Source organism: Tympanuchus pallidicinctus, unplaced genomic scaffold (assembly GCF_026119805.1).
Source record: "Tympanuchus pallidicinctus isolate F22 unplaced genomic scaffold, pur_lepc_1.0 scaffold39, whole genome shotgun sequence".
In the NCBI taxonomy this organism is placed as follows: domain Eukaryota; kingdom Metazoa; phylum Chordata; class Aves; order Galliformes; family Phasianidae; genus Tympanuchus; species Tympanuchus pallidicinctus.
The window spans coordinates 525192-540837 of record NW_026294757.1 but is presented as its reverse complement, the minus strand read 5'-3'; the positions used below and the strand labels follow the sequence as shown (position 1 = coordinate 540837).

Below are 15646 nucleotides of genomic sequence, written 5' to 3'. Positions count from 1 at the left end.
TGGGCAGAGGCAGCCGTCAAAAGACCGGTCCGGATTTTATTAAAAGTTCAGCACCAGTACATTTAAAATACAAAACGAACAAACAAAAAAAGCGAGAAGACGGGAAGTATTAAATTAACGGAGCTTAAAGCTATGGAGGGCTGGTGTGGAGAGAGTTGAAGGCACGTGTGGGGCAGAGGCGGTGACGGATGCTCCGGCAGAGGGATGCCGTGCCCGGGAGCACCGCTCAGCACCGAGCCGTGGGCTCCGGGGGGGAGAGGGGTCTCTGGACCTGCCGGTGGGGGTGGGCTGCTGCCAGCACAAGAGCAGGAGCCCCGACTGAGCTCTGAGGATGTGCAGAACCACCACCGTGCCCAGAACCCACAAGGCGACACAGCAGTTTGGTGCCGGCCCCCTGGTCTGTGGCGCCTGGGGAGGAGTGAAGGGGTGCAGCAAATCCCGGTGCTGCTACCGGGCACCGCAGCCAGGGCTCCAGGGGCATCGGGGCCGGGGGGCTCAGGGGGCACCGGACAGGTGGTGTCACTGTGTTATGGCTGCTCCTCTGATAGGAATTAGGGCAGCGACGTCCCAGTGGAAGGGGCAGTCCTGCTGGGAGCACTGGGCAGGATCGACCCTTCTCGGTGAACCTGTGTTCCCGTGCAGCATGGAGCAAGAGCCTGGAGTCCCCAGGATGGCATCACAGCCATTCTGCTCTGTCAGGGCCAGGATCCCCCTCTCCTGGCGCATCAGAGGTTCTCTGTAAACACAGGGGATGGTGGCACCACGGGGCAGCAGCCCCCCCCAACTTCACATCACAGCACCCAGCCCCAGCGTCAGGAACCTTCATCAGCTTTGTCCCCCTTGGTGTTGGGCTCCTGCCACCACTCTGCAAAGAAGCCCTCCTCGTAGTCCCCTTCACCCTCAAACTCGCCGTCTGAGGGCAGATCCTGCAGGTCCGGCTCCTCACCATCATCCACCTCCATCTGCAGCACAGGGTGGGAGGAGGAAGCAGTGCAGTGACCACAGTGGTTCTTCCTGCGGGGCTGCTCAGGGATGGACCCCCACACCACACCCACGGGGAGGGGTCCTGCTTTGGGGTACCCACAGCCCCCAACCGCAAGGGACCCCAAAAAGCAGCTGCCGAAAGTGGTCATCACCCACCTCATCGTCAGCCTGCAGGAACTGCCTGGCAAACTCCAGCATCTTCTTCTGTGCAGCCGTCCTGTTGTAGTAGCGCACGGCTTCCTGGGAACAGGGGGTGGGGAGCACATCAGCCCCACATCAACTGAGCCCCAGGGCAGGGGCTGGGGGGGCTCTCACCGGCCGGGGCTCAAAGTCCTCCTCCTGCAGGTGCCAGCGCTCGCGGTGGAAGCGATAATAAACCAAGTTCTGCTGCATCACCGCATCATCCGGGTCGAAGAGCATGTAGCTGGAGACGCTGCGCACCGCATCCCTCACATCATTCACTGCAGGGAGCAGAGTGTGACACGGAGGTGACACCCTGCCCTGGGACACCCCAGGGGCTCAGCCCCCAACTCCCAGCCCACACTCACACTTGTAGTAGGCGAACTGCAGGTAGTGGTACATGGTGGCCACAAACTTCTCCACAAAGTAGCCGCCTACGTTGGGGGTCAGCTCGCTCTCGCAGCCCACCTTGCAGCGCAGAACGCTCACAAAGTGGTCTGGGGACAAGATAATGTCAGGCATTGCCCCACATTGCCACCCCCCCCCGCCCTCTGCCCACCCACCTGCGATGGCCGGGTAGAAGTCCTTGAACTCCTGCAGCTCATAGGCGCCCTCGCAGCCAGCCAGGCAGTCCTCGTACGCCTTGTAGTACTCAGCCAGTGCCTGCTCCATGTCAGCCGCGCTGCTCCGGAAATCCCCGTTGTTGTAGAGCTTCACCGAGCGCACAAAGATCGGCTGTGGAGGCCAAGAGGGCTCTGCTCACCTCCCCGCTGGGTTCCAGGCCCCGTGCCCAGCCCACAGCAGATGGCTCAGCTCTCAGAGCTGCACTGTGCTTGCCAGACACAGCTCCATCCCTGGCACCGGCCCCAGAGATGCTTTTTGGGGCAGGAAGGGGCTCTGCTGGAAGGGCTTTTGGGATTTGGGATGGGCTCTGCTGGGCACGCACTGGCCCTTGTGGGATGCTCCTCTTCCTTCTCTTCTCCCACCCAAGCCCATCCCCTCCTTACCTCATAGGGCTGAGCCTCCAGGTCCACGAGGTATTCGTCCACGTCCACCATCGTCCTGTAGTAGTTCAGGTACTTCAGGGTCATCTCGTGCTTGGGGTTCTTCTGCAGGAAGGTGTGAGCAGCCGACACCGCCTTCTCGATCTTATTGGACTGCGGAGAGAGGGGGGCGGTGCGTGGGGCCGCAGGGGCGACGCTGGGATGCGTCCCAGGGCAGCAGGCGATCCTCGGGACGGGCAGCCCCAACGCCCACCACTCACTGGCAACGAAGGATGGGCAGCGTGCGGGCGGGGGGGGGCGTCCTGCTGATGGAGCGGCGTGCGCTGAGGCACACAAAGCTCTCCCCGAGCCCACGGTGGCAGCACGGACAGCGCAGCCCCTCTGGCAGTGACCCACGTGGCATGGGTTTGTCAGACTCTCCTCCAGCCCCACTGCCAGCTCGGCAGTTGCCCCCACTCTGCTGCTGCTTCTATGAGCTCTCAGGTTGCAACTTCCGAGAAGCAAAGCTGGAGGGGCTGGATGAACCATCCCTTAAATGGATTTTAGCCAGAGCAACCGAGAGGAAAATGCATTAAGTATCCAGGTCAGGCCATTCCTCGTCGCTGCAGGGTGAATGGGGCCACAGCACCGAGGAGCAAAGCAGCAGTGGTGCTGCACCCGCCCACCCAAGCCACGCTCCATCGGCTGGGACAGCCCTGTGTCCCCCTCCTCGGGCAACGTTCCACACACCCGCGGGGCCTTGGGGACAGCAGTATTGAAGCAGAGGCAGAATGTAGGCACAGCAGAGCTGGAGAAATTCCATCTGTCCCTGGAAAACTTCTCCATGTGGACCAGGGGCACCCACAGAGCTGTGCTGGGGGATGTCTGTGACCACAGAGGGTCGGGGGACACGGGGAGACTCAGGGAACCCCCAAGCAGGGGTTGTGGGAGGGGGGAGACCAGGGCACACGGGGCTGGAAAGGGCAGCCATGGGGGCCCCATCCCGGGCACGCTCCTCATATCCTGCTGCTGACGTGCAGCGGTGCCAGGGCAGGATGGAGGAGATGGGGGGGAAGGGGGTGCAAGATGGGGGGAGCAGGAGGGCACATGGCAGAGAGATGTGGGAGGGATGGGAGAAAGATCCGGGGGTGCAGAGTGGAGGTGTGGAATGGAGATGTGGGATGGGGGGACACGGTATGGGGGTGGCAATGGGGAGGTACAGGGTGGGGGGCACGGGGTGAGGGGGGCAAATGGAGGAGTGTAGAGCAGAGGAAGTCAGACAGGGGTACAGAAGATGTGGGGTGCACGATGGGGGAAGCCCACACCCCCAGGTCAGGGCAGCCCCTCAGTCCCCATCCCCGTCACTCCCGGCGTTGCGCGGTCTCACCTTGAATAGCGCGTAATGCAGGTACTGGTAGGGCAGCCGGCGCTGGAAATCGCGCAGCGTCTGCGCGGGCGGGTAGCGCAGCTGGAAGACGGGCAGGCCGCGCTTACAGGCACGCAGGCAGCCTGCGCGGCGCAGCAGCCGCCCGAAAAGCTGCAGCTCCCGCTCCCACTCCCACTCCGCGCGGTCCCCTTCGGCGGGGGGCTCCTCCGCGGATCCCCCCTCGGCGCAGCGGCGGTGGCAGTGCGCCTCGCTGTCTCGCAGCAGGCGGTGCAGCCGCAAACTGGCCTCCAGAGCCCGCGCGCTCTCCGCCCACTGCGCGCTCGCGTACTGCGCCAGCGCCCGTGTGTAGGCGCGCTGCAGCGGCTCCAGCGCGGCCGCGGGGAATCCGCGCACGCTGTATTGCTCGTACTGCGCCGCGCACGGCCCCGCTGCCAACAGCAGAAGCGGCAGCGCCAGCGCCGCGCAGCCCATCCCCGCCGCCGCCGCGCACTGCCCGCGCAGCGCCGCGCAGCGCTCCGCGCAAGAGGAGAGCGAGGGCGGAGTGGGGAGGAAGGGGCGGTGCGCGTCGGGAGCGCAGGGTCTTAGTGCGGCTCTGTGCGTTGCGCGCAGGGCGGAGTTGGCACTGAGTGATGCTGACCGGCCCGGATGCGCTCGGAGTTGCGGTGTCGGGGGATCCCTCGAGTGCTCTGCGCTGCGCTGCGCGCTCGGCGCTGCGCTGCTTCTTCCCCCGCCCCCTCCGCCCGGCAGCGTTCAGCGCTGGTTTCGCCGCTGGCCATGGTCAGCCGGAGGCGGATCCTTGCGCTGTGCCAGAGCCCAGAGCGCAGCGCCCAGAGCGCAGAGCCGAGGGCTGCGGCTGAGCTCGCAGAGCCAGGCACGGCCGCGCTGGCCACGGCCCAGCCCACGTCCGTGCGGGCGGAACGGGCAGAGGGCTCCCCCCGCGGCCCCGAATGGTGTGAGGGGGTGAGGGGCACGCGTAGGTGCGCGCTGTGTGCTGCTCCGATCCGTGACGGTCTGTTACAGGGGCGGTTGCAGGGGTTTTGATCGCTGCCGTTCAGTAAGAGCAGCGGACCGAGGAGCGGCCAGGGTTATCCGTACGGGCGTTAATTACGTTAATTACTCGTATTTACTCTTCCCAAACGCCAGAGCCTGAGCAAACCGGGTCGCAGGCAGCGCTAGGACCCGGCGCTGCACAAAGCCGCTCCCTTCGCACAAAGAACCGCCCGCAACGAAGAGAACGGTTTTTTTAAAAGTTCCATCGCGGAGTTCCGCTGCGCCGCTTCTCTCCGCCCGGCCCATGGCAGGGAATCACCGCCCCGGGCCTGGGGCGGGGGCTGGGGGGGCCGGGCCCGTTCCACGTGTACAGAAGCGCGGCGGGGCCGGGCCGGGGGGGCTCAGCTCCCGCCTCCCCCCACCGCCGCTCCGAGCCATGGCTGCGGGCAGCGCCGCGCTCCTGCTGAGCCTCCTGGGGGCACTGGGGCTGAGCGACCCCGGCCCGCTGGAGGACGTGGTGATAGAGCGCTACTACATCCCCAAAGTCTGCCTGCGGGAGGCCCAGATGGGGGACTTCATCCGCTACCACTACAATGGGACCTTTAAAGATGGCAAAAAGTTTGACTCCAGGTACAGCCCTCGGCCCGCTCCCGCTTCACGCGGCCCCACGGGGTTTTCCCCCGCCCCCCCGCCCTTCCCGGTCCCCCTCCCCCCCCTTCCCCATGGACACCCCGCCCGCCCCTCACGGCCCCGACTGACGGCGGTGCCCCCCGTCCCTCCTCCCCGTGCTGCGCTGTGCGCGGGCTCGCAGCGATCCGGGGGGAACCGGTCCGGGGGGAGCAGTGGGCGGGGGGGGCCGCAGAGCCGCGCTGCGCTCAGGACGTGTCCGTGCGTGCGCTGCGGGAGGAATGCGGGCAGCGGCGCTGAGACGTGGCAGCAGCAGCCGCTCCGAGGCGGTCCTCGGCCGCGCGCTGCGCCCCGGGGGTCTGTGGGGCAGTGCGCCGTGGGCACCGATGTGAGAGGGATGGGGGCAGCGGTGGGGGCTCGACAAAACACGGGAACAAAAACTTCCAGCCCCTGAAAAGCAATGGGATCCCTATCGCGATCCAGTCGTACTTTTCTCACAAAAAAACGGATGGGAGAGAAAGTGAAGGGAGCACGCGCTGCCCCTGCTGCTGCTGTGAGCCCCAAAGCGATGGGAGCTGCTAAAATATTGCTGCTGAAATAACTCTTTGTCCCGAGGACGGCAGCACGCTTCCAGGAGAAGCATTCACTGCACATTACAGGGGATGAAGGATTTCCATTTACCCAAAATGGCCCCCAGTTGCTTCTTAGAGCCTGTAGTTTAAAGATTTAAAAATAAAGAGAGATGTGCAGTCCACAAATGAGGCCTGGGCTGCCTTCTTTCCTCCTCCCTGTAAATGTGGTCTTTTAGAATTGCCAGGAGGCAGCAGGAAGCCCTGCGTGCTGCACTGCTGTGCCGGGTGTGGGGAGCATCTGCAAGCAGCTCCCGGCCCTCCGCCCCTGGATGCCCGAACTCGGGGTGTCTCCCCCCAGGCAGTGAAGCTTCAGCCCCGCACTGAGGGCTGCAGGGCTGAGCGGGGGGCTGTGCCTGTGGCAGGAGCCCCAGTCCAGGCAAAACCTCAAAGCAGGGCTGGAGGTTCACAAGCCTCACTGCTTGTGAGCTGCAGCTCTGCAAGAGAGCAGAACAGAGGAGAGGCGGCTGCTCCGTGGCCGTGCAACCCCCAAGCAGCCCTGCTGTGCTTTTCTGTTGAACAAAGCTTACTTGCAAGGCCGGAAACTCCGCATAGATGCTCAGGGGGAGATGGGTGCTGCTCAGAAACCGGGGTACCCCGCAGCCCTCCTGTGCTACGCGGTGCTGACGGCTCTGTCCTTTCACAGCTATGATCGAGGGGCCACAGTGGCCGGCGTGGTGGGCGTGGGGCGGCTGATCACCGGCATGGACCGCGGGCTGCAGGGCATGTGCGTCAACGAGCGGCGGCACCTCATTGTGCCACCACACCTGGGCTATGGCAGCATCGGCGTGGGTAAGGGCTGCGGGGCCGGGGGTCCTCAAAGCACGCGGTGGGGGGGACGGGCGATGGGCGCCCAGACAGGAGAGCTGGGGACGGATGGATCTGTGCTGGGACACTGAACAGCAAACACAGGTAGGGTCTGCACAGGGCTTTGCAGACACACTGCACACGCTGTGTCACTTTCCATGGTGGGCACGGAGGGCTCACATCTGATTCCTCTGCAAAGAAAATCTTACGGGGTGTTCGGGGCCCCCCAAATCCCAGCAGTCCCTTCCACAGACACCACAGGCAGGGCTTGGCCTCAGACCTGCACAGGTCAGGTCCCCATCCGGCGCTCCAGGCAGAAGCTGTGGGATGGGCTGTAGTGAGCAAGGACCCTCCCTGCCCCATCCAGTGGTGCCGCATGCGCTGCAGAGCTCTGTGTTCTTTGCACTGGTCGCTCCTCACCCTGTTCTGCGCTCTGTCCTCATTGCTGCTGCTGTAGCGGGGCTGATCCCCCCTGACGCCACGTTGTACTTTGACGTGGTGATGCTGGACATCTGGAACAAGGATGACAAACTGCAGATCACCACCCTGGCCAAACCTGAGCGCTGCAACCGCACGGTGGAGAACTCAGACTTTGTGCGGTATCACTACAACGGCACTCTGCTGGATGGAACCCCCTTCGACTCCAGGTGTGGGGACAGCGCTCACCACAGCGGGTGATGGGCAGGGGGGCCTGGGGGTGGCTTTGGGAGCCCACTGCCGGGCGGGGGGGCTGGCACAGCCCCAGAGCCATTCTCCTCATTCCTCCACATCAGCTACAGCAAAGACAGCACCTACGATACGTATGTGGGCACTGGCTGGCTGATCAAGGGCATGGACCAGGGCCTGCTGGGCATGTGCGCCGGGGAGAAGAGGAGCATCATCATCCCACCATTCCTGGCCTATGGGGAGAAGGGCTACGGTGAGTTGGGCATCGCCCACTGCCCCTGCCTGGGTAGAGGGACCCCCGTGTGGGCTGACCCATCCCCTCCACAGGGACCGTGATCCCACCACAGGCCTCGCTGGTGTTCAGCGTGCTGCTGGTGGACTTCCACAACCCCAAGGACGGCGTCTCCCTGGAGCACCTGGAGGTGCCGGCGTCCTGCAGGCGCAGGGCTGTGACCGGAGACTTCGTGCGCTACCACTACAATGGCACGCTGATGGACGGGACGCTGTTTGACTCCAGGTGTGGGGGGGATGCTCACATTCACCCTATTGCCAGCAGAGGGCTGCAAGGAGAGGTTGGGGTATCCAGGGGGAATTGGGAGCGGAGGGCAGTGAGAAGTAAGAAATGGGCCAAAAAGGATTTTACCTACCTGCTGCATCCCTGGAGGAGGTTTGGTGCAGTGGGGGATGAGCGCACGGAGCAGTTCTGTTACCTGACAGCACCCTGCGCTTCTCTTGCTGCAGCTACTCCCGCAACCAAACCTACAACACCTACATTGGGAAGGGCTACATCATCCCTGGCATGGACCAGGGCCTGCAGGGCGTCTGCATCGGCGAGCGCAGGCGGGTGGTGGTCCCCCCACACCTGGCCTATGGCGAGAACGGAGTGGGTAAGGGGCTGCAGGGGATCTGCGTGGCCAGGGGGAGCGCAGGGTGGGGAGGCGTTGGTTGGGAGCTCCGATGGGGAGCTCTGCGGGCAGGCGGGGGGGAGTTGGGTGGGCTGGGGCAGAAAGGAGTGGAGCTGCAGGGCCTGGTGCTGCGAGCTGTGGCAGCAGCAAGAAGGGCTTTACCGGCTCTGTGTGCTTCCTGCTCAGCTCTTCCTGCTCCTCTTCCAGGGAACAAAATTCCCGGCTCCGCTGTGCTCATCTTTGATGTCCACATCATCGACTTCCACAACCCGGCCGACCCGGTGGAGATTGAGGCCGTGCACCGACCCGAGGGCTGCAACGTCACCGCCCGCGACAGGGACTTCATCCGCTACCACTACAACTGCTCCCTGCTGGACGGCACGCGGCTCTTCTCCTCGTGCGTGGGCTGGCGGCGCTGGGCTGGAGGGCGCGGGGTCTGTGGGCTCTGGGCTCTGCGGGGCCGAGGTGTGGGCTGCAGCCTGACGGGACCGGGGAGTTTCCTCAGTCGCGCCGTTCTCTTTGCGCCCCTGCAGCCACGACTATGAGAAGCCCCAGGAGGTGACCCTGGGGGCCAACAAGGTGATTGAGGGTCTCAACAGCGGCCTCCTGGGCATGTGTGTGGGGGAGAGGCGGGTGCTCATCGTCCCCCCACACCTGGGTCACGGCGAGAACGGAGGTAGGGATGGCACAGCGGTGCCTACAGCTTGTGCTCAGGGCTTTCTGGAACCCCGTGGAGCTCCTGCACCTTGCTGGGGAAGCTCTCACCTCCGCACAGAGCCTTTCTGAGCTCCCCAGCAGCCCTCGCTTGCTTTTCAGCCCGGGGAGTGCCTGGCAGCGCAGTGCTCCGCTTCGAGGTGGAGCTGATCTCCCTGGAGGAGGGGGTTCCCGAAGGATACCTCTTCATTTGGCACGGGGACCCTCCTGAGAACCTCTTTGAGCAGATGGACCTCAACAAGGATGGGCAGATCCCCGCTGAGGAGGTGCCCGCAGCACGGGTTTGTGGGTGGGGGGGGACACGGAGAGCACAGGGACCCAGCCAGGGAGCAGCACCCGAAGGACACTGCTGGCCCCGGGCGCTGGGGAAGGGCTGAGGTCGGGCGGGAGGAATGCTCTGACGCAGAAATCACGGCTGGGAACAACGGGGCTGCGATGGGGACATCGTGGATGGCCCCGGGTCTGCCGTCACTGTGCGCGCGGCGCAGCGCTGTGTCCCACCCACCCCATCCTCTGTCCCCGCTGCAGTTCTCCACCTTCATCAAGACCCAGGTGGCGGAGGGGAAGGGACGCCTCATGCCCGGCTCCGACCCCGAGAAAGTCATCGCCGACATGTTTGGGAACCAGGACCGCAACCAGGACGGGCGCATCACGGCCGAGGAGCTGAAGCTGAAGTCGGATGAGGACCGAGAGAAGGTCCACGAGGAGCTGTGAGACGCAGCACCGCCGTGCCCACGCCTGGCGCTGCCCCTCGCCGGACCGGGAGCCGTTTTCTGATGATTTTTTCCCCCCTTTTATTTAACTGCGGTTTTTTTCTGTCGTTCCTCACGGGCGCAGCTCCGCAGTCCGCAGTCAATGCGCTCAGGCAGGAAGGTGGGAAGCGGCTCCGGGTGCCCGCAGTGGGTCGGGTCGGCGCATTCCCCCCCCCCCCCCTCCGTACTGCACCCATCGATCCCAGCAAACCAGCAGGGCCCGCTCCCCCCCCCCCCCCCCAGGGTCCTCCCTGCCCTCCCACCTCTCCGTGTGCCGAGCTCAGCCCCGAGCCCAACCCCGACATCTCTGCTCCTTCGTCCTCAGCCAACGACTGCACGGCCTGCCGGGCCCCACGCAGGGACAGGGGAGCTCCCCGCTCCTCCTTTGCAGTATTACTGTAGTTTAGGGATTTTTTGTTCATCGTGGGTTAGTTTTAAACACGCGCATGTAAAGTTCTTTAAAGGAGAAACGGAGCGGCCATCCCTGCTGCTGCCTGCTGCAGTTCCCAGGAGCAGAGGTTGGAGGCGGCTCAGAGCCCCTCGGCTGCTGCAGAGCTGCACGGCTGGGACCAGAGCTGGCGCCGGGAGCGGCAGGCCGACCCTCCTCATCCTCCTCACAGCAACGGCTGCTGGGAGGTGCCAGAAATCAGCCCTGGTTGGTTCCGATGCCAAAATGCAAGCCATTAACTCGGTGCTCTCAGGTTTGTGCCCAGCACATCCCCTCCACCTTCCCAGCAGCTCTGGAAGCTTTCGCACAGTGTGACCTCGCAAAGAGAAAAAATGCAGGAGCAGAACTGTGCAAAGGGCCAGAGCAAGACCCTCAAACAACGACTTCTAAGTGGCACCAAATAAACAATTTCAAGTGGTTTCCAAGACGTTTCCCTTTGTGTCAGTTACTTCGCAATGGAAGATTCATTCCTGTCTGTCCCCACGGCGTGAGGAGAACTCACCTGGGTCTGTGGAGCAGAGGTGGACTTCAGACCATGGCATCCACTGTGTTGGGCAGGAGAAAAAGGAAAAGAGCTCCGCTCCCAGGAGCCCTGCAGAGGGGTGGGGGCAGGGATGGGGCAGGGATGGGGAGGACACTTTGCCTGGGGCACTGTGCTCTCGGTGCAATGCACACACACTGCAGCTTTCGTCAATGATTTTATTGCAAAGAAGCAGAGATCTGCACTGCCCAGAAGTGACATTTAGCAGCCCATGGTGTGGAGGGTGGTGAGCGAGCTGCAGGGTGAGGGCTGAGGTCAGAGCCCAGGGGAACCCAGCAGAGCTGCCCACCATCCCCAGCACCCACCTCCCGGGGCTGCAGGACCACCCCACCCTGCTCCGTCCCCACAGCTGGGGCTCAGCCTGCACACCTTGGGGCCACAGAAAACACGATAGGAGCAGCAGTGCTCATTTCCTTAGACAGGAATGCAGTAAAACCAAACAGCTTCAACTCAAACCAGCCTGCCCTCAAGCCACAGCCAACAGTCCCTGCTTCTGTGCTCAGCTGCTGGACAGAAGCACAGAACATCCCTCCCCAGAACACAAATGTTTGCTGTGGCCCCGGTGCTGCTGGAGGCTGAGGAGGATGCAGAGTGCAGGGCAGGCTCCTCGCTTCCTCCCGATCAGCCCTTCAGCTCCAAACTGACCAGAAGAGCCGTGAGGTTTGGGACACAACAGCTGGGGCAGGGGGAGCCCCGGCATGGGGGTGGATTCAGGCAGGTACCGGGACGCCCGTCCAGCTTTGCTAAGGGCGCTCATCCCCAGCACGCGGCTGACGGGCCGGGTTGGGGCGCTGCTGCCCGGCTCACGTCTCCATGAGGACGTACCGCAGAATCCCATTCACCACATCCAACGTCTCGTCGCTCTCCAGCACGATATCATAGGCATCCAGGTATTTCCCCCGCCGCTCCTCCACCTGCAGCGAGGAGCGCAGAGAACTGTGAACAGCTGAGAATGAAGGCGCCGTACCCACAGCCCTGCATCTCTTGATGCTACAGAAAAGAGGGGACAAAACCAGCTGGCCGTGCCCAAAGGCGGCTCCGAGGGCCTTTATGCAAACCTAGAGCCCAGCAGCAGGCACTCAGCCCTGGGAAGGGCTGGAAGGCAGCAGGAATGCTGCTCCCCACACACCTTGTCGTTGAGGAAGCCGATCTTGAGGATGTTCTCCACACTGGGAACGCCATCTGCCATCGTCAGGTCGCCCATGGAGTCCCCCAGAAGGATAATGCTCGTCCGTGTGCTCAGCTGCTGGAAGTAGGGAGTGCCCTGCAGCACACTGTTGTTCTTGTTGTAGGTGTGGATTAGAGGGCTCTTGAAGCACTTGAGGACTCCCTGTGCAAATGGGACAGGTGAACTGATCCTAAAGCAATCCCTACATTGTCCTGCAGCCTCAGCACCCCTCAGAAGGGGGGAGAGGTGAGGGGCAACACAACAGCAGCTCTCATCACTGTTAGCACCGCCCGGGAGCCCCAAAATGCATGCAGACCGTCCCCAAAGGTCTGCTTTTGTCAGGGCAAACCCAGACCGTAGGGTGAGAACAGCCCCAAAGCATCTGGGAGATTTCTGCTCAAGGGCCACGGAAAGCCAAAGTCCAAGGAGCCCCAGGGCACCGCGCAGCCCTTGCAGGAGTCAGGAGTCAAATCCTGAGGACTGTCTGCCCCAGCACCCCCCTGTGGGAACGGAGAGCATCACTGTGCACAGCATGCCATGTGCTAAAGAGAACTGGGACCTTTTAGGCTTCTGTTAACTCCACCCCGACCACATGCCTGGGCTGGGCATGGACCAGCACCAAACCTCGGCAGACAGAACCCATTTCTGGCTTCCAAAAGTCAGTCTGAAGGGTGAGGTGCTCACAGGACAGAGAGCAGACGCTGGGCTGCTGCTGCTTTCTGCCTGCAGGATCCTCCCAGGGCCAACACTGCGCACTTCCCAAACCCCAGCACTGATGTACTGCAATGGTTCTGCAGCCCACAGCACCAACACAACCACCCCCCCCCGCGGGCTCCCTGCACACTCACACTGTCATCGAAGTCCATGTAGTTGGACACCACGTTGACATTGGGGTAGAAGACGTTGGCCTGACGTATAATCTCCTCGAGGATGTCACCAACGCCAGCAGAGAAGATGAACATGGGGACGTTGTACTTATGCAGCTGATCAAACAACTCATTGAATCCATCCCTAGGACAGAAGTTGTCGTGCAGTGTCACGTTTCCCTCCCCCAGCTCTGGGCAGCGTGGGCTGTGACTGCTCTCAGTGACAAAGCTCAAGTTTCTGCCTTGGACTTCCCAAGCAGAAATAACAGCAGTTACTCAAAGCACAGCACCTGGCTGCAGCTTTCACAGCAGCTTTTGGTGCCATATTTTAGTGCCTGCACCCCTCATCCTGCCAACCACAAAGGCTCAGAGTTGCTCGGGGACCTTCTCCCCACCAAGACCAGGGGTGGGCACGGCTCCAGAGCAGGAGGAGCTCTGCGGTGGTTAAACCCAAACCCCAGGAAGGAAGGGAGATTTGTATCTGCTGCACTGTGAGGCTGTGTGCAGATCAGAGAAGGTGAGCAGAGCTAGCAGACACCAGCTCAGCACCCCCCTGCCTGCCTTCAGGCCCCGGAGACATGGGCAGCAATGGGGTGATAGGAGAGGAAGGCCTTGGGTGTACCTCAGCATCACATCCGACTCCCTGACAATCTGGGCAATGTCTCCCTTTTGGATCTTCTGCTGCGACAGCAGCTCGTGGGCCCGGGTCCACCTAGAGAAAGGCAGCGAGGTGAGCATCACATTCCAGGCCATCAGAAGAACAGCAGCCAGGCACTTCCTACAGGAGCTGAAGCCTTCACATTGCCATCCCAGCTGCCAGGAGGAGGCCAGGGGTGCTGATGTGATCTGTGGTTTTTGCTTTTGGTTTGCAGTGACTCAGAACTATTCCTCAGCTGTGCTCACCAGCCATGGTCCAAAGCACCACACTGAGTGTCTGGGCCACGCACGTGAGAAATGGGAACAGCCTGCGTTAAAAGGGACCCTGCAAAGGGTTCTCCACGCTTGGGCCGGGCCCAGGGGCGCTTCCTCCCATCCCCCCTAATGCTCACCAGGGGTCAGGGCGCACCACCACAGCACTCACCACTCCACCATCAGGGGACGTTTCTCTTCCAGGCTGCGGTTGGGATCGATTTCGATGGGGTAGTAGTGATGCAGCAGATCTTTTAACTGGAATGTTATAAGAAAGAAAGAAGAATTCGGATTGAACACTGATCCTACAGAGACTGTAAACAGCAAAATCAGTATTTCTGAACTCCCCCAAAGCATCACAGTCCATAACAAAAGCACAACCAAAACAACCGAGCGACTTCACTCTGAGCCAACGCAGGGATCCCTGGGGCTCTCAGCAGATGGGCACACAAACCTCCTTCCTGCTCTTATCAGAGCACAAATTGCCTGCAGCTACGCATGCAAATTAGTTTCCTCTTTTTAACTTTCCCACTGGCTGAAATGCAGCCTGGAACCTCGCTCTGCTCTCTGCCCCCGCAGCACCGCAGGGCTTTTGCCCTCTGACCTCGTTGCACAGCCCATGGCGATGGCTGGCAGCAATGCACAGCTTCACAAAGCAGCACCCACCTTCTTCTTGCCATCCTCACTGATGACATGGCTGTTGTCGAGGATATCTGCGAAGACAACAAAATGCCAATGTTACAGCCCATACAGAAAGGCTGTGAGCTTCAGGGTGCTGGATTGAGGCAGACAAGGAGCATCTGAGAGTCTTGGTGGCAAAGCTGGAGTACAGACACCAGGGGTTGCCTCCTGCCACGGGCTCTGGGCTGCTGGGAGGAGAGGGTTGCACCAGAGAACAGACACGGCAAGCAGGAGGAAGGGCCACAGAGCAAAAGCAGGGCTGAAACTCACTGTGTGACGTTGGGCAGCGCCGGCCATTGCACCCAAACCTGCTCAGCGTCATGTCGAAGTCAGAGATGACCTGAAGGGTGAGAGAAAGATGACCTGTGGTGACCCAGCGCTCTGCTGGGCGCAAACTCCACATGGGTGCATCCCACACAGTCTGCAGGGTTGCAGTGAGCAGCCGGCAGGCAGGCACCCAACGGGGCACAACGCACCCAGCTGGGACCAGGCACCTTCCACCCCCACCCCAGCAGCCTTATCAGCACCACAGGGCCCATCCCTGCCGGCTCATGCTCTGTGCGCAGGGCGATGTTTGGAGACCGGTTAATGTTTACAGCTTGCAGAAGAGAGAAGCAGGAGGCCATGAAAACCGCCTGGCTCTCGGTCGTCCCCCTGCTCCCGTTGCAGAGCACAGCACAGCGGAGCAGAGCACAGCGCACGCGGAGCCGCGCGGGCCGTACCTGCAGTTTGCTGCTGCCCTGCTCCTTGATGGCGCGGATCAGCCCCATGACGCGCTCCGGCTGCTGGATGCGGACCGTGGTTTTCTGCAGTTCCGGCACCTGCGGGCACAGCGCTGTTTCGGACCCCCGCAGCTCCGCCGCGCTCATCTCCCCCGCCCGCAGCGCAGCGCCCCGCTCACCATCGTGCCGTGCCGCGCCGGTGCTGCCCAGCCGCGGGGCGGAGCAGCGTGGCTGTTCGGTCTCCGCCCGGCGCAGCGCCTCCTCGTTCCGGGGAGGCCCCGCGGTTGCGTTTCTTTCTCTGCCCGCTGTGGAGGCGGAAAGCGAAAGATTAAAAAAAAAAAAAAGCACAACGACGTGGCGGGAGCCGATGGCAGCCACTGCCCCAACCCAGCACCGCCACGGCGCTGCTGAACGGAACAAAGCGACCACCGGCAGCGGGGCAGCGCCCACCCGGCACCGCGCCGCGCTCACGGGCACCGCCGCGTGGAGACGCGAGCAGCCCGAGGGCTCCGAAAGGCGCCGAAATGCTCCGAAAGCCTCCGAAGGGCGCCGAAAGGTTCCGAAAGCCTCCGAAGGGCGCCGAAAGGCTCTGAACCCGCGCTGCTCGCTCACCGCGCTGCGTGCCGGTGTTCGTTCGTCCGACGTCCCGCTCCCGTGGGAGCCGTGCGAGCGCCGTGCCGGCATAAA

General features: G+C 62.6%; 3 protein-coding genes across 4 annotated transcripts; 1 reads left to right on the top strand and 2 right to left on the bottom strand.

Moving 5' to 3' along the window:
• Window positions 1-16: 16 nt before the first annotated feature.
• Window positions 17-4033, bottom strand: P3H4 (prolyl 3-hydroxylase family member 4 (inactive)). The gene is made up of 8 exons (XM_052700188.1): window positions 3535-4033; window positions 2172-2321; window positions 1728-1899; window positions 1533-1661; window positions 1300-1445; window positions 1141-1224; window positions 821-962; window positions 17-736 (listed from the first exon to the last, which is right to left on the bottom strand). The coding sequence occupies exons 1-8, from the start codon at window positions 4003-4005 to the stop codon at window positions 726-728; spliced, it is 1305 nt and encodes a 434-aa protein (XP_052556148.1). The 5' UTR covers window positions 4006-4033; the 3' UTR covers window positions 17-725.
• Window positions 4034-4868: 835 nt separating this feature from the next.
• On the top strand, window positions 4869-10499 carry FKBP10 (FKBP prolyl isomerase 10). The gene is made up of 10 exons (XM_052700045.1): window positions 4869-5154; window positions 6427-6572; window positions 7045-7234; window positions 7361-7506; window positions 7581-7770; window positions 7995-8140; window positions 8366-8555; window positions 8692-8834; window positions 8975-9138; window positions 9401-10499. Exons 1-10 carry the CDS (start codon window positions 4961-4963, stop codon window positions 9584-9586), a joined length of 1695 nt encoding a protein of 564 aa, XP_052556005.1. The 5' UTR covers window positions 4869-4960; the 3' UTR covers window positions 9587-10499.
• Window positions 10500-10757: 258 nt separating this feature from the next.
• NT5C3B (5'-nucleotidase, cytosolic IIIB) lies at window positions 10758-15463 on the bottom strand. Of its 2 annotated transcripts, XM_052700047.1 has the most exons (9): window positions 15139-15463; window positions 14960-15058; window positions 14508-14577; window positions 14223-14269; window positions 13729-13814; window positions 13270-13359; window positions 12630-12792; window positions 11743-11943; window positions 10758-11527 (listed from the first exon to the last, which is right to left on the bottom strand). In XM_052700047.1, exons 1-9 carry the CDS (start codon window positions 15139-15141, stop codon window positions 11417-11419), a joined length of 870 nt encoding a protein of 289 aa, XP_052556007.1. In that variant the 5' UTR covers window positions 15142-15463; the 3' UTR covers window positions 10758-11416. The 2 variants fall into 2 exon arrangements, with proteins under 2 accessions (XP_052556007.1, XP_052556006.1); XM_052700046.1 differs by lacking the exon at window positions 15139-15463 and having other exon boundaries at window positions 14960-15128.
• Window positions 15464-15646: the final 183 nt, after the last annotated feature.

Coding starts and splice junctions, on each gene's coding strand:
- FKBP10 (XM_052700045.1), top strand. CDS start 4,961: ATGGCTGCGGGCAGCGCCGCGCTCCTGCTGAGCCTCCTGGGGGCACTG. Junction 6,573..7,044: donor CTATGGCAGCATCGGCGTGG/GTAAGGGCTGCG, acceptor CTGCTGCTGTAG/CGGGGCTGATCCCCCCTGAC. Junction 8,835..8,974: donor GGGTCACGGCGAGAACGGAG/GTAGGGATGGCA, acceptor CTTGCTTTTCAG/CCCGGGGAGTGCCTGGCAGC.
- NT5C3B (XM_052700046.1), bottom strand. CDS start 15,106: ATGAGCGCGGCGGAGCTGCGGGGGTCCGAAACAGCGCTGTGCCCGCAG. Junction 14,578..14,959: donor AGGGCAGCAGCAAACTGCAG/GTACGGCCCGCG, acceptor CTCACCCTTCAG/GTCATCTCTGACTTCGACAT. Junction 11,944..12,629: donor ACATGGACTTCGATGACAGT/GTGAGTGTGCAG, acceptor CCATTTGCACAG/GGAGTCCTCAAGTGCTTCAA.
- P3H4 (XM_052700188.1), bottom strand. CDS start 4,005: ATGGGCTGCGCGGCGCTGGCGCTGCCGCTTCTGCTGTTGGCAGCGGGG. Junction 1,225..1,299: donor AGGACTTTGAGCCCCGGCCG/GTGAGAGCCCCC, acceptor CCCTGTTCCCAG/GAAGCCGTGCGCTACTACAA. Junction 963..1,140: donor TCCTGCAGGCTGACGATGAG/GTGGGTGATGAC, acceptor CCTGTGCTGCAG/ATGGAGGTGGATGATGGTGA.